The 23,574-nt window shown below is 37.2% G+C and overlaps 1 protein-coding gene across 2 annotated transcripts in view; it reads left to right on the forward strand.

The window, feature by feature from the left end:
* RASAL2 (RAS protein activator like 2) overlaps positions 1–23,574 on the forward strand; it is a 404,516-nt gene that overhangs the window by 364,159 nt on the left and 16,783 nt on the right. For both annotated transcript variants that reach the window (XM_012554510.2, XM_023728067.1), the window contains exons 6-14: positions 1,533–1,686; positions 3,639–3,737; positions 4,325–4,879; positions 7,495–7,639; positions 15,510–15,654; positions 16,282–16,518; positions 18,836–19,037; positions 21,132–21,331; positions 22,109–22,970. In XM_012554510.2, the coding sequence (XP_012409964.1) occupies positions 1,533–1,686; positions 3,639–3,737; positions 4,325–4,879; positions 7,495–7,639; positions 15,510–15,654; positions 16,282–16,518; positions 18,836–19,037; positions 21,132–21,331; positions 22,109–22,970 (2,599 nt within the window). The remainder of the gene's footprint in view (positions 1–1,532; positions 1,687–3,638; positions 3,738–4,324; positions 4,880–7,494; positions 7,640–15,509; positions 15,655–16,281; positions 16,519–18,835; positions 19,038–21,131; positions 21,332–22,108; positions 22,971–23,574) is intronic.

Genomic DNA, 23,574 nt, shown 5'->3' on the forward strand with positions numbered 1-23,574 from the left:
CAGAACATTAGGTGGCATTTGTCCCTTTTGTACATACTTTATATTGTCAATGGGAAAATATACATGCTGATGTTTTGACCTTAAACTGCTGAATATCAGAACACGTGTTTTTCAGCCTAAACTTTAAATGGTGAGTGATTTTTGTGGAAAGAAGAAGCAACTAAAATCTTTATTGCTCAAGATGTTTCTGACTGTATGGAGTTTGATTAAACAGTGTTAGAATGGAGGCTGAAGGGGGAGAGCAGCCTTCAGTGCTAGTTTCCTATATCTCATTACTTTATAATTTAACTAAAAGCTACTCTGGCATTAAGTATTCCGGTTCCTGTTAATGTTAACATGGTTATTTCAAGGAAGTGATCAAAGCTGCTTATTTAATGTGTTTTACAAAAACAGATGCCTTTACACAAGGCATTTCTTTGGATCCCTATTACTAAGCAGTTCTACTTGAAATGTGTGTATTTAATTCTGGGTATTTCAGTCAGTAAATACTATAATTATCAAGTAAAACTGCCATCCAGTTCTGGATTCAATATTGTGCTTTATATTTGACTTTGTTAATTCTTCCAAGGGGAAGGCAGTAAAGTACTAGCTCCTGTAGTGATGGGAGTCATGACTCCCAGCATTCTTTTTAAAACAACTAGGAAACAAAATGAGCCAGGATGTCTGAATGGTGTTGACAAAGATCTATTCTTCTAGATGAGAGTTTGAGCATTTCTTTTGGGGGTAAGAGGTCACTTCAAGACATTTTTTTCTTTATTCATGTTTATACAGTAAAGCATGGATAGAGGCAAAGGCTTGCCAGAAAAGAATTCTATGTTGAGATGGAAATCAGGCCTTTTGAAAGACAGGGTCTTGTGCTATAAAGTTTAGCTTTAACTCTGAGTATGTGTGTGTGTTTATTCCCCCAAAATAGAAAGAAACAGAATGAGGATTCAGCTACTACTATTTTGTCAAGGATAGAAAAGGATAAAGCTATAGCATGAAAAAAAAGCATGTCTTTTGACAATACCTTCGCGCACACACAAAAAAGAATGTGTACAATAACCTTGAATAGCATATATTTCTCCATCTCCAAGATGAGAATGAGGATTAAAAACAATGTCTGTAGTAGAGTTCTGAGCTCCCTTGAAACTAGTGTGTTTTCGAGCTTTATTGAAAGAAAAAATATATATACAGTAAAACCTGCAAAAGCCGGAACCGGTGTAAGGAGAAAACCTGTTAGAGAAGGAAAACTAAAATATTTTCCACTAAAACAAGCGATAGAAAAGTGGTAAGACTGCACCCCATCAAAGGCAGAAAACTTGAGAGACCCGGAAAAACAAGGCAGTCCTGTCGAGTTCTGACTCTCACAGGTTTCACTGTATATGATTCATCTGTGTCTTATGACTATGGTTAGTATTTTTATTATTACAGATTAGCTGTTTTTTGCCGTACGCATGTTATTCATTTGTTGTTAACATCTGTTGCTATTAAACCTTCCTTTCCTTGTTGGCCAAGTCTACACCATCTTTAATTCCTTTTCCTACTTTTAGGTCTCGTGGACTGCCTAAACTAAAAGAGTCACGTTCCCATGAATCCTTGCTGAGCCCATGCAGCGCAGTGGAATGTCTGGATCTTGGTAGAGGGGAGCCCGTATCTGTGAAACCACTCCATAGTAGCATTCTTGGACAAGACTTCTGCTTTGAGGTAAAGAAGTGTAGAAAGAAAGAAGGATAGTTAAACCAGTAATCTTCTATCAGTAATTTTTTTATTTTGTTACTGTGGTATTGATGATTTGATCATCTTAAATAGCTTTCAGTTGCTAAAAATTACTTATAGATAAAAAGTTGGCAATCCATTCATCTAATTATGTTGGCAGTTAAAGTTGTTCATAATAGCTTGTCATTGCCTTTGGCCTAGTCTACTTTCAAAATAAATGGGTTCTTGGTATATTCTTAGCAGTGACCCCCAAGGCTAGCAATAACTTATTAAAGCAGTATATTTATGTTTTGGTATTGATAAGGCTGTAATCTATGATATTATTATTTTTCTCCTGAAACCCTATGCCCCCAATTTAAGAGTTCTTTGAGGTGATTACTAAGGCCATAACATTTCTAACTACAACCCGAGCAGTTCAAGATCTGGAAAATATCTTACTTATTTTTATAATCCCTGCAACTAGCACAGGCTCTGGTATATTGCAGGTACCTAATTTGTTAAATGAACTAGTTGCCCTTCAACAGAAAATTATGACTATCTTTTTTATAGTAATTTATTCCTCCCAAACTAGATGTACACAATTGACTATTTGCGAGTTAAATCTGAAAACTATATAATTGTTAGTGTTAGAATCTAATTAATTAATAAGAACTTACTCATTGACTAGTGCTTAGTCCTATGCTTGATGTTGTAGCATTGAGAGATATTTGGTTCCTGTTCTTATAGACCAGTGCTGTCCAATAGAAATCAAATGCAAGCCATATATGCAATTTTAAATTTTATTTAACCTAAATGCTATTATTTCAACATGTAATCAATATAAAAATTATCAATGAGATATTTTACATTCTCTTTTTATATGAGTCTTAGAAATTGGATGTGTATTTTACACTTGCAGCACATCTCAATTTGGACTAGCCACATTTCAGGTACTCATTAGCCACATATGTCTAGTAGCTACCATATTGGACAGCACAGTTATAGAATATATAATGTGATCTGATCGCTAGGTGATATCTTGAGATTGAATTAATATTTGAAGACTTCTATATCCATAAACTCCAGTAATTTGGGCAGGTCATTTATTGGATGTTCTTCTTTTTTAAAAAAAAAAATTAGAAATCACTTACACTTCCCAGTATTTGCGTAACTCACTTCAACAGGCTATAAACTAAGCCCAGTGTTAGGTACCAGGGATATAGACAACATGTATCATTTTTAAAGGACAGTGATAATAATGGGCAAGCTAACCTAATAAATGACTAGACATCAACAGGCTTGTTGCCTAGTGGAGGAGAAATGAGTTCCAAAGACAGTAATTCAATACTAGTAATTCTTTTCTATTTCATTTAGTACTTTTCTAATATGGAGCCCTGGTGGCGCGGTAGTTAAGAGTTCAGCTGCTAACCAAAAGGTTGGTGGTTCAAATCCACCAGCTGCTCCTTGGAAACCCTATGGGGCAGTTCTACTGTGTCCTATAGGGTCTGTATGAGTCACAATCGACTTGACAGCAACAGGTATAATAATATAGTGAAGGTAGTACCAAGAAATTTGATACTCTCTTCCCTTTTTAGTTATTTCTTATCAACTCTGAATTGAGCATACTCATTTACAGGTAATTTAAGATGTGGCCTGAAAGGTTTTCAATTCTGATCTTTCTGAACCATAGAGTAGTTTTAGATTCCTCAGCTGAATTCTAAATTGCTTTTGTTCTCATGCCTAGAAATGAGTGTGGATGCTACCTAGACAACAAAACAAAAATTAGATATAGATGTAAATACAGATACCACAAAACTAGCAAAGATCATTTTCATTTCATTTAGTATGATTTGGGCTCATACCACATCCTTAACTCTTAAATGATGGCATTAGGAAGATAGAGCCCTCATACGCGGTGTTTTTGTTTTTGTTTTCCCTTATCTCTCATCTTTATGTCGAAGGTTACCTACTTAAGTGGGAGTAAATGCTTCAGCTGTAACTCTGCTTCAGAGAGAGATAAGTGGATGGAAAACCTTCGCAGGACAGTTCAACCAAATAAGGTAATAGTGGCTTTACATCTCTGAAGAATATATGACTCTATAAGCAGTAAGTGGATAGAAGATAAAATGCAATAACAATGTTTTAATTTTTATAGAGCTTTACAGTTTTTAAAGCACATTTATATGTGTTATACCATTTTATGCTCAAAATAATCTTGTTGCAGATAGTATCATCATTGTTTTACTGATGTGGATAAGAAGACTCAGAGAAATTAAGTGACTTGCCAAGTCATAAGCTAAGTCATGATAGAAATGGGACTAGAACACAAGTTTCTTAACTGTTTATCTCATTTTTTTTATTTACAGAAACTAGGCCAGTTGCCACTAGGTTGGCTATATGAGAACTTATCATTACAGAGTGATTTTTTATTTTAACCCAAGTGAAATACATTGTATGTGGCTCTTTAAGATTCTCATGCATTCTTATTTAGAGCTTGTTATTATCCTGAACAATGAGATAACAATCCATTTTATTATTTGTGGACCACCCTTAATGGAATACATAATCACCATCAACTGCTTTAAGGGGAAAATAATCTCTTTCTGGCATGTCAGCTCTCAAAGTCAGCTTTGTTGCTTCTTTATAGGACAATTGCAGACGAGCAGAAAATGTTCTCCGTTTATGGATCATTGAAGCCAAGGACCTTGCCCCTAAAAAGAAATATTTCTGTGAACTGTGCCTTGATGATACCCTCTTTGCTCGTACAACCAGCAAGACCAAAGCAGACAATATTTTCTGGGGTGAACATTTTGAATTTTACAGCCTCCCACCTCTTCATAGCATCACAGTTCACATTTATAAGGATGTGGAAAAAAAGAAAAAAAAGGACAAGAATAATTATGTAGGGCTAGTCAACATCCCCACTGCCAGTGTGACTAGTCGCCAATTTGTAGAAAAGTGGTATCCAGTCAGTACACCTACACCCAACAAAGGAAAGACAGGAGGACCTTCCATTCGGATTAAATCACGTTTCCAAACTATCACCATTCTGCCTATGGAGCAATACAAAGAATTTGCAGAATTTGTCACCAGCAACTACACCATGCTATGTTCTGTCCTTGAGCCAGTAATCAGTGTGAGGAACAAAGAGGAGTTGGCCTGTGCCTTAGTGCACATTCTTCAAAGTACTGGCAGAGCCAAGGTAAGTGGAAAGGGGGATTGTATTACCTGAAATCTCTGTGGAGATCCAAATTAGGGAAATCTGTTTTGCTATTTGTCAAGAAAAAGAGAATCAAGAAAGAAACCTATTAGCAATTCTTAGAACCAGAAGAGATGGGGATTTTAAAACTAAGAAAGTGAAATAGAGAGATCAACAAATATTTATTTAAAGTCTATTTGCATGAAAGATAAATACTACAGCTAACTATTGTCTGACAAAAGAAATGGAGGATTAGCATGATAATCCCACAATGTGTTCAATATCCTTTATCTTTAGTTCTAGAATGTGTTATATGATGGATTCTTCCTCACTATATATGTTTTGTTTTTTTTTTAAGTTAAAATTAACTAACGACTGTATCTCTCAGTCACAGAATGAGGTGTTCCAGAAGCATGCTGGGTTTTAGGAAGGGTCTTCATGGGATTAAAATCTATATTTGGACTATAGAAACCCAGGAATATTATAAAATCGATAGCTGTTTCATGATAACCTTATATCATTACATCCTGAATAGAAATAAAAATTCAGGAAGGTGAAAAAAGAATATGCTAATTGTGGAAAGAACAACAACCAATTGATAATCAAGGTCTTTGAGCAGCTTGAAATATGATAATTACCACCTCTGTGAGACACATTCACTTGACTAGGCTGAGTCTCCATTATGTTGTATATAAATTGTATTTCAGATCTAGAGAAGTTCAGAGATACAATATTTAGAACCAAACTATAAAATGAAGTGCTATTAAGATTTCTTGATACAAATCAGAACATGTCAATATACTCAATGTTTAATACCTTATCTAACCTTATCGTCCTTCTTATTGATTATAACTTTTGTGGTTGAATTTACTGATAATAATCTTAAGCATTCTGGTGTTTAAAAAAACCTTAAGAATTTGGAGTGAGGTGCCATTGAGATTTTTCATCTCATCTTTGAAATTGTATGGATATGTTCTTTCTGCTCTTCATTGCTCGTTTTAGATAAACATAGGATTTTTTTAAAACAATTTTATTGAAGAGTTCCTGGGTGGTGCAGATGGTTAAGCACATGGCTACTAACCAAATGGTTGGTGGTTTAAGTCTGCTCGGAGGTTCCTTGGAAGAAAGTCCTGGCAGTCTGCTTCTGAAAGGTCACAGCCATGAAAACCCTATGGACCACAGTCATACTCTGCAACACAGGGGATCACCATGAGTCTTAATCATCTTGATGGCAACTGATTTGGTTTTTTGTTTTTTTTATCAAGGTACAATTTACATGTAATAAACTACACCTATGTAAAATGTAAAATTAAACAAATTTTGACAGATTATATAACCATTGAAACCACCGCCCCAATCATGATACAGAATATTACGATCACCCTCAGAAGCTTTCTCCTGCTCCTTAGCATAAGAGTTTTAATAGTGATTCCTAACTCTACAGCTCTTTTATACTGTTGAGCTGCCCCAGAGTAGATCCCATTAATGTTTAACATGCTTAATTTTAAAGTAAAAGTAAATCAGCATATTCCCTCTAGTTTTGGTTCAGAAGCCCTTGAATATCCAGTGAATATATAATGTCTCAAAATATATGATACCACATTTCAAACTGAACCACAATAAACATTAAATTTTACATCAAGTTTTTTAAAGCTTTTGAGGAATGAAGCAGCTGTTTCTTTAGGGCTTTACTTCCTGTGCCTTCCTTCTCCATGGATGGATGGTAGCTGGATACATGGATGGACAGACGATAGGTAGGTAGACAGACAGACAGACAGATAGATAGATAGTCAGCCTAGAAAACGAGTTCAAGTGATGAGTTCAAGAAATTCCATGTTGATACTGTGGACGAATTTGTCAATAATAGATATTGAACACCTAATATGTGCCAGAAACCGTTAGGTGCTGGAGATACAGTTGTGAACAAAAACAGAGACTGTCCGTGGTCTCATGGGCTTACAGTCTTTGAGGAAAACATATTAATAGAGTAATTACAGAAATAAATGTGTGATTACAGTAAAAAGTACAGAGAAAAAAAGACATAGTGCTATGACTGTGAAGCAAGAGGACCTGACTAGTGGGGAAGGGGCAGTGTTGGTCAGGGAAGGCTTCTTGAGGAAATGATGTGTGAATTAAGATCCAAAGGATCCCAGGAATTAACTCAGTGACAGTGGGGGCAGGCGCGAGGGCAGGATTGCAGCTGAACTGAGACAAGCATATGCAAAAGGCTTGGTGGTGAATAGAGAACATTGTGTGTTAGAAAGGGCTTGGTGTATTCAAGGACATAAAAAGACAGACCATGAGGCTGGTGCAGAATGCAGAGAGAATGGTACAAGACGAGACTGGAAAATAAGCAGAAACCAGAAAATATAGAGACTTGTAGACCACATTCAGAGTTAGTCTTTATCAAAAGTGCAATGGGAAACCTTTGAAAGAATTTAAACTTAGGGGTGATGACATGTCTAAGAGTCTACCCTGACTGCCTTTTTTCACTCAAATGTGCTTGGTAGCTTTAGTTTTAAAGCAGTATTCCCAGGATTTCTCATATTTCATCAGTCTCTTCTAACATATATTATTTGTTCAGTTGCTTTCTGCCTGATTGAACATTATTCTACCAGGATTTTCTGACCGACTTGGTGATGTCTGAGGTGGATCGGTGTGGAGAGCACGATGTCTTGATCTTCAGAGAGAACACCATTGCCACCAAATCCATTGAGGAATACCTCAAGTTGGTGGGACAGCAGTATCTTCATGATGCATTAGGTATGGAGGAGAAAAACATCTGTTTTCTTTCCCTTTTGATTTTAAATTATTTCACCATCTTGAGACAAATAAATATTGAGTTCAAATTCTCTGTTATTTAATTCTATCTGACTAGAGTGTTAAGTTTTGGTTTTCAGCTGTATAAGAGGTCACTGCAGTACTCACCAGTGGGGGAAGAACACATTATTACCTACAGTAAGGGCAGAAATAGAAAGCCCATCAGCATGTGCAGCTACCCTCGAACCTCAAGTTTCTGATTCTGGGATATACAATAAAATTAGTGGGTGTTACTGCTCAAGATCTAAGGTGGCCGATTTCTCCCAAAGTGTTGGATATTTATATCATGATACAAATATACGTCTTGAAACTGTTAATCTAACGTTTGTTAGCATGCGTACAAAACTCTAATCAAAAACTAAGAAATTCCTGCCAGTTCCTACAGCTCCCAATTTCTACCTTCAAGGTCTCAAGAGTATTTTTTTTTTTAATTGTGGTTAAAAAAAATATATGTGTGTGTGTGTGTATATATATATATATATGTACACACATACACGTATACACACACACACATATATGCAGCCCTGGTGGTGCAGCGGTTAATAGCTCAGGCTGCTAACCAAAAGGTCAGCAGTTCGAATCCACCAGCTCCTTGGAAACCCTATAGAGCAGTTCTACTCTGTCCCGTAGGGTCACTGTGAGTCGGAATCAACTCAACAGTAACGCGTTTGGGTTTTTTTTTTTTTGTATATATACACAAACACACATACACAGTCATGCGTTGCTTAACGTCCACGATACGTTCCGTGAAATTGGATGTCATGTGATTTGGACGTCGTATGAACATCATACAGTTGTGCACCGCATACTGTCTATTCAGGCTTGTGGTCCCATAAGGTTATACAGCACTGGGAGAAGGAGGAGCCTGTGGCCCTGCCCCCTGCAGGAGGAAGAGAAGGAGAAATGCTCACAGGGAAAGAAGGGAGAAGGGAGCGTGGGGAGGGGGCAGCCGACCTGGGGTGTCCAAGCAAGGGGAAGGGGCCTGGAAGCAGGTGAGCAGGTATATGATATAGTGTTCACTCAATGTCCAAATCACGTAACATCCTATTTCCCAGAACGTATTGTGGACGTTAAGTGATGCATGATTGTGAGCTTTCTCTACCTCGCTCTTGGCGTGGCGCTGGGCCAGAGGCTTCTCCTCTCCCGGTACTGTATAACCTTATGGGACCGCAAACGTATTTGAGGTCAGACGTTTCCCGAAGGGACATTATGCAGCACATGACTGTGTGTGTGTGTGTGTGTGTGTATGTATTTCAACAGGAATTTTTAACAATAACTACTTTTTGTTCAATAAACAGTTTCTTGCTAACCAGGCCACTCATTTGCAGATCCAGATGTGGCCATGAAACTCAGACATCAAGAGTAGAGTAAGGTACCATGGTAGGTGCTTTAATATAGATAACGATAAAGCAGACATGAGTTCCTTGGAGAAAATAGCCATTTCTTTCATCTCCATTTCACCAGTCCTTAGTACACAATGTAGAACACCACTGTCCTATGGAAGCATAATGTGAGCCATATATGTAGTTTTAAGTTTGCTAGTAGTCACATTAAAGAGGTTAAAAAAAGTGATGAAATTAATTTTAATAATGTATTTTTTAACCCAGTATATCCAAATATTATTTCAGTAGGTATTTAATATAAAAAATAAGCAGTAAGATATTTTACTTTTTTATACTAGGTCTTTGAAATTCAGTGTGTATTTTACATTTATTGCACATTTCAGTTTGCACTAGTCATATTTCAAGAGCTCAACAGCCACATGTATCTATCTAGAGACCCAGTAAAGGTACGTTGAATGAATAGATATATTTTTGCCCTCAAAGAGTTTACAATATAGAGAAGGAGATCAGAAAGAAGGATATCCCTGTAACCAAAAAGAAAGAAAAAAATTCTGTGCTCTTTTAAAAAATTAAAGGAATTGATTCCAGCTGATGGAATTGTAAAATTTCCTGAGTGAAATGCATTTATAATGTATGTGTGTGTGTAGCTTGAAGGGCAGAAAGGTTATAGAGAAACAGAAGTTGGGCAGGGGAAAGGATAAGAATTAGCATGAAGGGAAGAAATTCATGAACAAAAGGGCATAAGGTTTTGAGAAAACTAGGTATGTGTAACTTTTTAGTTGAAATAAGTGAAAGAGACAAGTGAACAACAACAAACAAACAAGCAAAAAAAAGATCAGAAAAACTATTATAACCAAATTGTTGAGAGCTTTGAATGCCAGATGGAGGAGTTTAGATTTTCATTGGAGAGCCAGTGAAAGTTTTTGACAGGGTGTTTTCAGTAGAGTCTATTTAACAGAATAATTACGATGGGTTAGTGAAGAAAGCACTGTTAGCAGAGAATCCAGTTTAAAAAAGCCATTGTAATAAGAAACACAAGAAATAATAAGACCAAATGAGGTAGTCACCGTGAGTGAAAATAGAGAAAAGATGGATATGAAAAATATTAAAGAAGTTGAACTGATAGGACTTGGCAACTTTTTTAGTTTATGGGAATTAGTAGGGTCGAATATTACAGTGAAATTTGGGCCTCTCTGTGTGACTAGACCTGGTAGCGTAGTGATTAAGAACTATGGCTGCTAACCAAAAAGGATGGCAGTTTGAATCCATCAGGCACTCCTTGGAAACCCTATGGGGCAGTTCTGCTCTGTCCGATAGAGTTGCTATGAGTTGAAGTCGACTCAACGGCAGTGGGTTATGGTATGACTAGAAGTATGATGAGATTCTTAACAGAAATAAAGAACATAGAAATAGTGGGTTTGAAAGAGAGGAAACGATATTTCCACTTCACATACATTGAATTTGAAGTTCAAGTAGAAAATCCCAAGGCATCTGACTAGCTAGCTGTTGGAAATTTGGGACTGACATTACCCACATAGAGGGGATAAGCTATGAGCAGGAAGAGAATAGAGCCAAAGACAGGTTTTACAATGCATCCGGGTTCATGATGTGGAAGGAAGAAAAATCAGAAAAGTGATCATAGAAAGGGGAGCATGCAAAAAAGAAGACAAAAAGAGAAAAATACTAGTCATAGACATCAAGAGAGAAGAAAGTATCAAGAAGGATGGGGTAAATCAACACAGATTGAGGAAAGTAATGATTTTTTTTTTTAAAAAAGGCCATTGTATTTGACAATTTAAATATCACTAGTAATTTTTTAAAAAAGGGCCATTGTATTTGGAAACTTAAAGATCACTGGTGATGACTGTGACTGGTATCAGGAGGACAGCAGCCAGGTTGGAAAGGATTTTAAAAAAATGACTGGTCAAGAAATAGGACCAGAGGGTTTATACGAAGTAGACTCACTATAGTAGCAATTAGTTCCTACTGTGTAGAGGTTGCCATCAAGTCATTTCTGACTCATGGGAGCTGTGATGGTGTAGTGGTTAAGAGTTCAGCTACTACCAAAAGGTTGGCAGTTCGAATCCACCAGCTGCTCCTTGGAAACCCTGTGGGGTGGTTCTACTCTGCCCTATAGGGTCGCTATGAGTAGGAATCAACTTGATGGCAATAGGTTTGGTACTGGTTTTTCGTGTAGAGGTAATTTTTTTCTCTTCCTTCCTGCTTCCTATCTTCTTTCGTTTTCTCTAAGCTATGTACTTTACGTAAGATCTAATGGGAATTTATGAGAAGAATTTTGAAGGTGGATTTTCATTGACTTTAGGAAAGGTGCAAGAGGTTTCTAGTCTCATTTACATAAAGAGCTTATTACAGTGATATCATAAATTGTATCTCATGGTTTGTGTTGTCTTATAAAAGGCAGTGATGAAGCATCTCCAACAGTATTCTCCATTCTGTGGATATAGGGTGAATATTTGTTGACTACCTACTTTTGAAAAATCAAATATTAATATTCTAGAATTCAGTGAGCTAAACAGAATTTCCAAAGGAAATAATTTCCAAAATGAAAAGTGGATAGAAGTCCTTTGATAAGACATTGAATAATTAAACAGCTGATTGATTCAGTGGGACATGAAAATTAGTTCAGTGAGCATGGGAAGAAATTCAAGTAAACCCACAAAGATCTCTGTTATATTTTTAATTCAAGAGCAAGGGCGAGGGTGGTGAAAACAAATAATTGGTAAACTTCTTAAAGACAGGAATTGTATTGACCTCTTCCCACTTAACTCCCCATATTTCTAGTTAGCCTTAACATCCTACAGTTTCAGTGGCTGATTTTTTTCTCTGCTATTTGACTTTTATGGCATGTTCTGTTTTTAAAAGGAGTTACAGAATGTGTCTTGTAACCATTGCAAATTGAGACTTAATATGGCTGATGAAAATAATGAGTGATTTGTCAAATAGCACCTCTGAATGCAAAATTTTCAGTTATCTGAGTAAGATTCAGTTATGTTTATCATATGATCCAGTACTTCTTGTGGCAGGAAACACTAATAATACAGTTTAGAAAAATTTCCTAATAAGCATTAAATAGAAAGGCTTCATAGTCAAATATCAGTAAACCAAAAAATTAAATTAATAAGTGCAGCTGAGCACTCTGAATAAAGTTTTTCTGTATTCCATACACTTTGGGCAAAAGGTAGATGCTATTTCCAGATTGCCTGAAGAAGTCTGAGAGAATTGAGTTTAAAAGTTGCCGATCATATTGTACAGTATCTACCTGCTTTTACTGCTTTTAGACACTCTTCATTTATCTTGAGTAAAGCATTACTATTTACTAAATGAGACTGCCCCATTAGACTTAAATCTTCCATCTTTTAGCCCCCTTTACCTGCCTAATTAAAATTAGATAGCATATTGATGTCCTGTGACACAGCAGATAGCATCTGTGAGATATAAAAAACAAGTCCACAAAAGCCTGATTTCTGCCCTTGGTGACAGAGGCAAATTCCTTTCAGCAGTAATATGTCCATACCCTTTGACTTATTCCTATATGTGAAATTTTGATGCTAGGTAGTAATGAGTTAATAGTTTAGACAGGAAACACCTCATGGAACATTCTGGTCACACACTTACAGTTGAACAACGTAGTGAGCCCCCCTTTTGGTTCTGATTTGTTTTCAAAGGCGAAAGAACAAACTTAAATGGTTTTTAAATGTCTTAATGATTTTTGGTCAGGTAAGCAGCTTCTAGATATAAATCTATGTAAGGTTCACCTTTCAATGTGCTGCATTCCACATTAGGAGACATAGATTATAGTTTCAAAAGTGAAAATATTTTTTCCTATTTAGTAGCATTTTAAATATATCATAATAATCAGAGAAAAAAAGACTTTTTAGGCTGGTGCTATGGACAGTTAATTTACTTCCAGGCCCTGGAGTTATTTATTTGGCTCTTTTCTTGAAGAAAACTTTCATGAGTTATTTGTTAATATCAGTACTATTTCCCTAAAATATGTATAATCTTAAAGAACTCACTAAACACCTGATAAAAATTTAGAGTTTCACTGATTTTTACATGGAGTATTTGACACTGATGGCTTAATTTTAAATTTAGGTATTTAAGTGAGGTAGATCATATAGAAGCACATAGCATAGGAGACACTGAGAAAATGTTGAATATAAATCTTGTGAGAATTGGTAAGCATTTTTATAAAGCATTTTACTAGTTCTGGTCATTTTACTTTATAAAAAAATTATTTTTAGTTGCATAGTTTATACTCAGAAACACTTTTTGTATTGAGCCCCTACTAAGTGCCAGACATCATATTAGATGCTCTTCATACATTATGTATGATCCTCACTACAACTCTACACAGTGGATATTACTCACACTATTTTACAAAAAGGCAGCTGAAGCTCAGACTAGTTTAGTGATTTTTCAAGGCCCCACAGTCAGTAAGTGATGGATCCAGGATTTGATCCTAGATTTGTCAGGCTCCAAAGCCTTGACTCGTTTATGTACACCACTTTGCTTCTTGTTCTCCAAGCACTTTTCTTCTAAATTATCACTTCCAGTCCTCTGTCATAGCCATTTTTAAAAGCTTTCCTTTACCTCAATACTAACTATTTTGATAGAAAATGCTCTTGATATTGTTGCTGCTATTTTATTTTGCAGGAATTTTTATTCACTTTCAAGAAATCTGTTCTACCTAGCCTGAACCTCAAGTAATATAAGCAGATTTAGAAGGATCTTTGAAAAGTCTACTCTCATAAATACCTGTAACAAACCAAGAATACATACGGCCATTTCTGAGAAATATTTATTGAGCACCTGCAGTGCTTTTGCAACTATTCAAGGGGCTTGGGATTTGAACATGAATCAAAACCTGGTCCCTGCCCTCCAAGAGCATCCATTCTAGAGATAAGACAGACATGTGAACAAATGAGCACAAAACAGTGGGGAGCATAGGGCAGTAGAGCATATACAAGGTATAGCGTGTAGTGAAGGATAAACACGGAAGGTAGGGATTTGTTCTATCCAGAAATATTGGCCATATCTTTACAGAGTACAGGATAACTGAACAGGGCTTATGAGCTGAATTTATATGGAAAAGCATATTCAGATTATATACAAATGTTCTACAATTTTGTGCTGTGTTAAACGACTACCCTAAATCAAGAGGTGAGCCTATAGACCCTTACTTGCATCTGTGTTTGGTGCAAACATGAGCACTTAAAACCTTAGGTGGGCTGTTCAATAAAGCTTGGGTTATTTGTTCTTCTATAATAATGACAATATTAGTCACCCTGGTCAGCACAACTTGACCCAGGACAAAGTCATAGAAGCTTCACAGACATATCCAAACACCCTGAAATACTGAGCTACTGAGCTTAAGGGCTGGAGACCATGGTCTCGGGGGATACCTAGCTCAACTGGCATAACATAGTCTTTAAAGAAAATGTTCTACATCCAACTGGGGTCTTAAAAGCCTGTGAGTGGCCATCTAAGATACATCTACTGGTCCTATTCCGCTGGAGCAAAGGGGAATGAAGAAGACCAAAGACACAAGGGAAAGATTAGTCCAAACGACTAATGGATCACAACTACTGCAACTTCCATCAGACTGAGCCTAGAACAACTAGATGGTGCCTAGTTATCACCACCAACTGCTCTGGCAGAGATCACAATAGAGGGTCCCAGACAGAGCAGGAGAAACATGTAGAGCAAAATGCAAACTCTCCAAAAAAAAAAAAGACCAGGCTTGCTGGTCTGACAGAGACGGGAGAAACCCCGAGAGTATGGGCCCTGCACACCCTTCAAAGATTAGACAGGTTTATAGGGCCAATAATAACACACGTGAGGGTCATGCTTCATAGTTCAGTCATGTATAGAAGACTACTGGGCACATCAGCCCAAAAGCAAAGATAAGAAGGCAGGAAGGGACAGGAAAACTAGATGAATGGAAACAGGGAACCTGGGGTGGAGAAAGGGAGTGTGTTGACACATTACGAGATTGACAACCAATGTCACAAAACAATCTGTGTATTAACTGTTTAATGAGGAACTAATTTGCTTTGTAAACTTTCACATAAGTCACAATAATAACAAAAAACAAAACATTAGTCACCCTGTAGAGGGGGCCTTGAAAGAAATAATGAGATAATGCTAATTAAATGTATCTGCAATTTCAGATGAAAGATACTACATTGTTTAATGTAGTATCACTATTATGCTTATAAATGCTATGATGATGACATTAATGACTGCTGTTAATTCCACTTCCAGGATAAGGGAAATAAACATGATGTGTGGGATGTGGTAACTCTTGGGTTCCAAAGCCCTCCACTTTGGCTCTGAGAAAAGAACTCCCCATTATACACGTTCAGGCAGAAATCCCAAGTCCTTTTATTCTAACCAGAAAGACAGTGTTTATAGCTATATTATTTGTCATCTTCTCCTTCAAATAGGGGAGTTCATCAAAGCTCTGTATGAGTCAGATGAAAACTGTGAAGTGGATCCCAACAAATGTTCGTCTAGTGAATTGATAGACCATCAGAGCAACCTTAAAATGTGCTGTGAGCTGGCTTTCTGCAAGATCATCAACTCTTACTGGTGAGCTAGTGTCAGTGCCTCAACCACCACAGTGTTAACTGCTACCTCCCAAACAAAGGAAGGCTTAGCAGAAAAATTTAAAGCTTCCCTAACACAGTCCTGTCTAAAATAAATCTCTGTTGTAAGCAGCAGTACTCTGATCTGATTATCTATATAAATATAATCTTTCCCCAGAATGTTAGCAGCACATTCTCCAATACCAATATCAAATACCAAAAGTATTTTTCTGGCTGTCTAAGATATTCAGTCTTGTTAAACAGTTTTTGATCATTGCTCAAATCCAACAATTGGTAAGATTTTGGAAGATTTTTGCTAAACATTCTTGAGCTGTATTAAGCCACATGGTTTAGTCAGGAACCTCTTGCCATTTTCCCATTTTGCAAAACTAAATTTATACTCATCCCTGAGCTTTGTAGCTTTGGGTTTTCAGTCTCCATCTGGCCACCTGGCTTCTGTGAATTTTCATCCACCTCTACCTCTCAGCCATGAATCAGACAGCTCTCTCCATCAGGCCCTCTCACAGCCTGGCTCTAGAGCAGAGATGTGTTGGGTCCGAATGGGATTGCTTGTGCTTTCCTTGGTTATGGTACTTGTATTTAGAGGTTTTGATTTATTCCCCTTCCCCAGTGTTTTCCCTCGTGAGTTGAAAGAAGTGTTTGCATCATGGAAGCAGCAGTGCCTGAACCGAGGCAAACAGGACATCAGCGAGCGGCTCATTAGTGCCTCACTGTTTCTCCGTTTTCTGTGCCCAGCCATTATGTCTCCCAGTCTTTTCAACCTTATGCAAGAGTATCCTGATGACCGCACCTCTCGGACTCTAACTCTTATTGCCAAGGTCATCCAGAACCTGGCCAACTTTGCCAAGTAGGTGACACTACTATAACCACTTTAAAGAAACATTGTTTTAAAAATATATGAGGCCGAAAGTTTGGATAAGGGTGAAAGCTTCACTGCTCATGTTAGATTTTCCTTTCAGTATTTTTAAAAATTAGCAAAGAATTAGAAACAACTTATATATTCACATTATAGAGGAATGGTTAAGTAACCTATGGTATATCCATTCAATAGAATGTTTGGAGCCATGGTGGTACAGTGGTTAAATGTTCCGCTGCTAACTGAAAGGCTGGCAGTTCGAACTCACCAGCTGCTTTGTGGGAGAAAGATGTGTGGTGATCTGCTCGCCTAAAGATTAAAAACCAAACCAAACCCATTGCCGTCAAGTCAATTCCAACCCATAGCAACCCTATATGGGGCAGTTCTACTCTGTCATATGGGATCACTATGCGTTAGAATTGACACAACAGCAGTGGGTACAAATAGTCTTTACAAAGAGTATCCAATAATATAGAAAATTATGAGAATATTCAGTGAAAAGTGCTAATAGAAACAGTCAAAACAAAACTAAAAGACAGAATACTGAATGGTACATATGCTCTTATCCCAACGATATGAAAACACAAAAGCCTACATACAAAAAAATTGGGAAGAACCAGACAAATCCTGTGGTTACATTGCCTAAGACTGGCCAGGACACTTCTAAAAAGCCAGTGTCATAAAAAATGGAAAAGATGGAGGTGGGGGAGACTGTTGTAGATTAAGAGACTAAAGAGACATACCCAAATGTAATGCTTGAAACTCAATTAGAAACTGAATTGTGGGGGGAAAAAAAACAAAACTATAAAATACATTGGTAAAATTTAAATATGGACTGTATATAATTCATGAGTAATGTTTTTTAAAAAGAGTTTTAGTGTGGAAATGGCACTGGCTTACGTAGGAGGTAGTCCTTACTCTGAAGAAAAGGATGCTAAAATATTTAGAGGTGGTGCCTGCAACTTAGTTTAAAATGGTTCAGAAAAAAAACAAAACAAAACAAACAAGTATATGTGCATATAGAGAGAGTGAAAGCACATTTGGCAAAACGTTAACAGTTGGTTAATCTAGATGAAGGCATTTGTGTGTTCATTGTATATTCTTTCAACCTTTCTGTAGGTTTAAAATTTTTCAAAAGAAAAGAGAAAACAGTTGGGAAGGAAATGCCCTCAAACGTAAACAGTAGATATGTCTGGGTGGTGTAAGAGTGGGTGCATCCATGCTTTTTTTTTCCATCTATTTTTCAGTGTTTTCAAATTTTCCCTCAATAAGCCTTGTATTACTTTTATAATTTTAAAAAAGTAGTTTTAAGAAATGACTGGGAAGGAATTCACACTTGTAAAATTGATCTCAGATTTACTCAATATGGATGCTTAAAAATAAGTTTCTATTAGAATTGTATTGAAAAAAATTAGATATTCAATGAGAGATTATTTTCTAGTATAAATAATAGCTTTTTAGAAGTAAACTATTTTAAATTTGTGTACTTTATATACAAGCCAACCCATAAATAAAAGAATACATATACACATATAAATATATTTTTACATATATGATATATGTAACATACACACACCACCATGCATCTGTCAGTTTGTCGTCCTGTGGTGGCTTGTGTGTTGCTGTGATGCTAGAAGCTATGCCACCGGAATTGCAAATACCAGCAGGGTCACCCATGATGAACAGGTTTCAGCAGCGCTTCGAGACTAAGACAGACTAGGAAGAAGGACCTGGCAGTCTACTTCTGAAAAAATTGGCCAGTGAAAACCTTATAAATAACAACAACAACATACGTACACACACACCCGTATTTGAGCTAATTCTGGTAGAAATTATTTTTAGCTTATTTTAGAATGTATTTTATGGACTTAAGTGAGGCCTTAAGATAACTAGAATCTAGATAGGCAGAAAAGAGGAAATTCTTCAATAGTGGAAATAAGTAACATGAGCAAAGTCTTGGGGAAGAAAAAGAGTATAATGTATTTGGAAGGCTTTGAAGAAGCTTAGCAACATGGAAGGTTTATACTGGTGAGCATTTAGTAGGTAAGGGCTATATTGTAGAGAGCTTTAAATGCCAGATAAAAGAGATTTTGCTTTACACTATAGAGAACAGAAAGCTATTCAAAGTTTTTGAGTATTAAAGTGATAGGAAGTATGCTTTAGTATTTATCATTCATAGATAATAAAATTAGTTACTTACCCCTCAAAAGTGAAAATTAAAAAATTGTAGCCCTCTGTAAGTCAACTCAAAAGATCACATCTCTTTTCCTAAATATATTCTTTCTCATTTTCTGTCCCTCTGCTTCAGGTTTGGTAACAAGGAGGAATACATGGCATTCATGAATGATTTTTTAGAACATGAATGGAGTGGAATGAAGCGCTTTCTTTTGGAGATCTCTAATCCAGACACCATCTCTAACACCCCAGGCTTTGATGGTTACATTGATCTGGGCCGAGAGCTTTCAGTTTTGCATTCCTTATTGTGGGAAGTAGTTTCCCAACTTGATAAGGTAAAGCAGGCTGGAAGAAGGGTAATGGAACATGGGAGAACCTTAATATACCTGAATTCTAGAAATTATCTAGAGAGTGATAGTACTTACCCTTCTGCTCATTGAAAGCAACCTTTTGCCCTACAAGTCTGGAAGTAAATGGTTTATAACTTACAAGTAAAATAAGTGACCAGAAAGCATGAAATTCTCAAAGCCATGAAATTATTTATATACCTTTTAAAATAATTACCTGAATTAATGGAGCATATTTCTATAAATTTTATACACTACACATGCGTATGTATATCTGAAAACTTGCATAGAAGCTTATATCAAATATTTGGTTATTCAGCCTTATTCATATATGAGAAAATGAGATTAAATCACATAATTTCTAACAAATGCTGGCAGAAAAATATTGAGAATATCATGTTTAAGTAGTTTTACCCATGAAATTTTTTATTATGCAAGTCAGAGGGTTGATATAATTATTAGTGCTGCAGTCACCTGGGATCTGAAAATTCCAGTGTTTTCTTTTTCTGTAGATGTGAGTTAAAAATACAAAAAAAAATTATTGTTTTTAATCATTCCTTTTCTGACCTATAAGCTAAGAATTTTATTATATACCGTATTAATGACTAAATTTATACCATGCCAATCATTTCCTTTCCTCTGGGATTTTTAAAAGAGGAATAGATTTTGTAGTAGAAAATAACCTAATAGACTTTGGCTAGGTTTATCACAATAATTATTTATTAATGTTTTTGTTTGCTACAGGTACTTTATAAACATATATGGTGGTATGTTAGAATAACTTCAAAAGACAATATTATTTTTCTGTGATAAGGATTTGTGTATTTGTTTTCCTATTATCCTTAAAAATGTGAAACCAATAAAATCTAGGGGAAGGGGGAAGTAAAACCTATTAACAAAGACCACTTTCCCAAGGAAACTTAAATGGTAGGATGTCCACAGGTGCTTAAAACATTTGTAAAACAGTGAAGCGTTCCTTATTCTCTAAGGCTCCATGCTTACAAATGCTAGATTTTAATTTGTAGCTATGCTGAGGATAAATTCCTCAAATATGAATTATGGCTCAAGATAGTTGAGCAAGTAAATGCATTCTTCAGGTGGCATTTGTACGCATTTGAGCAGAGTGGAAAGTCTATTGATTATTGAGAAGACAAAAAAGACCCAAGGGCAGCCATGTAAAACTGCATAACAGCTAAGGGGTCCCATAACTTTCTTGAGAATAGGATTCCCTAAATAAAAAAATGTTTGAGATGAATAAAGCAAGTACTAAAAAGTTATTCTTTGTTGACTGACTGCATCAGTGGGATGCAGACATAGTTATCTTGTGAAATAAGCATAGCTATTCAGGGTCAAGGTCTTTTTAACAGGCTTTGCTATGTAAACACATTTTCTCCTTTTTAATTTCTGTTTGGTCCTGGGAACCAGCAGTGAAGCTAGACATATCTCCTAGAGAGAGTTTATTTGATTTTGCTATTTAAAAAAAAAAAAATTTGCCTGGCTGATACAAATTTAGTTAGCAGTGGATCAAGGTTCCCAAGATGAAATGGGATTGTGAATGGCAATATCATCTGCGTGCCCTGCAGTGCTCTGGACCCCGAATGCCGTACCTTGTTGTATGTTGGCATGCATTTCTTTTCTCACATGATCCCTTTTCTTTGGAAGTTTCATCACACTAGCTGATTCTCTGGTCCTTAAGTTCCTTTTGGTTAGAAGGTGTTTGATTCTTTCCCTGCCCTTCCCTACCTTGACCTACTAGCCTCCTCCCAAAGTTTTAGTTTGCTTTGCATGCCTATTTTAAGTTGGAATGGCAGTAGTTTGGTTGTATTGAGCATGTCTTTTAATTTTTATTTGCATAATCCTAATTTCTATTTCCTTTCTTTCCTCGATGTCTGCCGCACCTTGTTTCGCCTCCTCCATTCATCTCGACGCCATGGTTCTGCTGCTCCATAACAATGCATTATGAACCTGCCACTCCCATATGCAAACACCTACCCTTCCCTCCAACCTCCACCCCTCCATCAATGGGCATCGTGTCCCAAAAACAATCTGTGGTGGATGTCACAATGCTTATTATCCAATTAGGGTGAAAATTCCTTTCTACAGGCGACCGTGGCAAAATTGGGACCCCTCCCTCGTGTTCTTGCTGATATTACCAAGTCCCTGACTAATCCTACACCAATACAACAACAACTGAGACGTTTCACTGAGCATAACTCCAGTCCAAATGTTAGTGGAAGCCTCTCTTCCGGGCTGCAGAAAATATTTGAGGACCCCACTGACAGGTATGAAAGAGAGAATTTGAACTACTATCTCAGAGAGAATGTTCAGATATTTGGCAGAAATCTATTTAACTTATTTGTTCAGTTTACAACTTTAAAATCATATAGCAGTTGAAAAGAATCATCTCAGCTGAGATAAATCCAATTGTTTGTCATAATAATGTCCAAGATCTAGGAGAACTTATATTCTAGAAATGATAATGTAGAGTTGTAATATATCCAAGAAACATAAAAAAAACTATGTCCTACTTAATGAAGGACTAAGAGCTTTATGAAATTGATGTTTTTCATGCACTGTAGCATTCAGAACTCTGGAGAACCTCAGTTTAAACCATTTTATAGCTAGCTATGTCAGCTGGACAGATACATAACAAAGGTGATGCTTAGACTGTCTTCTAGATTGGCAAGACTTGTGCCTTTAGCAGGGACTCCTTGTTTGTACATGCACAGCTTCTCCTTTTGAAGGCATAGAACTGATTAAGTAGATGAAGTGGAATATGTTGGAAGAGTTTAAATCTAACTAGGATATGATCAGAATTCTAGTAAAAACCAAAGGCAGTGCTGGGGTGGTGTAGGACAGTGCTGTTCTACTCCTTTGGGGAAAACTAAAAATGGATTTTACTCTAAGAATTGTAATGATGATATCTGAGTTTGGAAAGAAATTTAAGTATCCATATTGGACCTGTAAACCTTCAGACGAGTTCATATGCCTTAGTTGAGGAATTTTAACTATGTTGAAATTGCTTCAAAAGTAAGTAAGGATCCTTTTCTTTTACACAGTGATTTACATAAACTAAAATCTCCAAGCCAGGACAACACAGATAGCTATTTCAGAGGGAAAACATTATTGCTGGTTCAGCAAGCCTCCTCCCAGAGCGTGACTTACTCTGAAAAGGATGAAAAGGAAAGTAGCCTTCCTAATGGTCGGAGCATCTCTCTCATGGACCTGCAGGACACCCATGCTGCTCAAGTGGAGCATGCATCTGTCATGCTTGATGTGCCTATGCGTTTGACTGGAAGCCAGCTTTCCATAACCCAGGTGGCCAGCATCAAACAACTTCGGGAAACCCAGAGCACTCCCCAGAGTGCACCCCAAGTGAGAAGGCCCCTGCACCCAGCCTTGAACCAACCGGGCAGCCTCCAGCCCTTGTCATTCCAGAACCCAGTCTATCACCTCAATAACCCAATTCCAACAATGCCAAAGGCCTCTGTAGATTCCAGTTTGGAGAACCTAAGCACTGCCAGTTCCAGAAGCCAAAGTAACAGTGAAGACTTCAAACTCAGTGGACCTAGCAATAGCAGCATGGAGGATTTCACCAAACGTAGCACTCAGAGTGACGACTTCTCCAGGCGGCACACTGTGCCAGACAGACATATACCTCTCGCCCTTCCTCGGCAAAATAGTACTGGGCAGGCCCAAATCCGAAAAATGGACCAGGCCGGGTTAGGTGCCCGAGCCAAAGCTCCACCATCCCTGCCTCATAGTGCTTCCCTTCGTAGCACCGGGAGCACGTCATTGGCATCTGCAGCCCTGGTGGCCGAACCTGTGCAGAATGGGAGCCGGTCCCGGCAGCAGTCCTCGTCCTCCAGAGAAAGCCCTGTTCCCAAAGTGAGAGCCATCCAGAGACAACAGACACAGCAGGTAGGGGTGAGTGCTGGAGGGGGCTGGCTTCCACTTGACCCAGCTGTTGCCTCAGGTCTTTCTGTGTAACTCATTGGGAAATTCAATTATAACAGGATTTCCACTTATAAATATTTTCTGCTACCTTTAAGTGGAAAGAGAAAACGAGAAGTTTTGGAGGTTTCTGGCTAGGCGAGGTAGCAGCTGGACAGATAGTCTGACTCATTCCCCTTGGGAGACTAACAGCAGCAGAGCTACTACCTCAGTTTGTACTTAGAACAGATCTGTGGTGTTGAATGGATAATTAGACACTTAAACTATGAACTCTGTAGGCCACATTAACTGTAATATATTTTGGGATTCTGGAAACAAATTCTAATTTTTTTTTTCTTAAGCTTCCAGAGTAAAATTTTGCATTCTGAGCCAAGAGTGTAGTATAACTGCTCCCCACCCCATTCCCCAACTCCCTCTGGAAATATCAAGTCCCATGTGCCTTTTCCTGGAGATGGCTAGAAAAATAAGCAACTGAACACCTACAGAGGCAAGGTAAAGGAGAGGGGTGAAAAAAAAAAAGAAACGCAGGTGGTTGACAAGTTTTCTAAACATTTCCAAATCCTTTATATTT

This window comes from Trichechus manatus, unplaced genomic scaffold, assembly GCF_000243295.1.
Source record: "Trichechus manatus latirostris isolate Lorelei unplaced genomic scaffold, TriManLat1.0 scaffold00021, whole genome shotgun sequence".
NCBI lineage: Eukaryota > Metazoa > Chordata > Mammalia > Sirenia > Trichechidae > Trichechus > Trichechus manatus.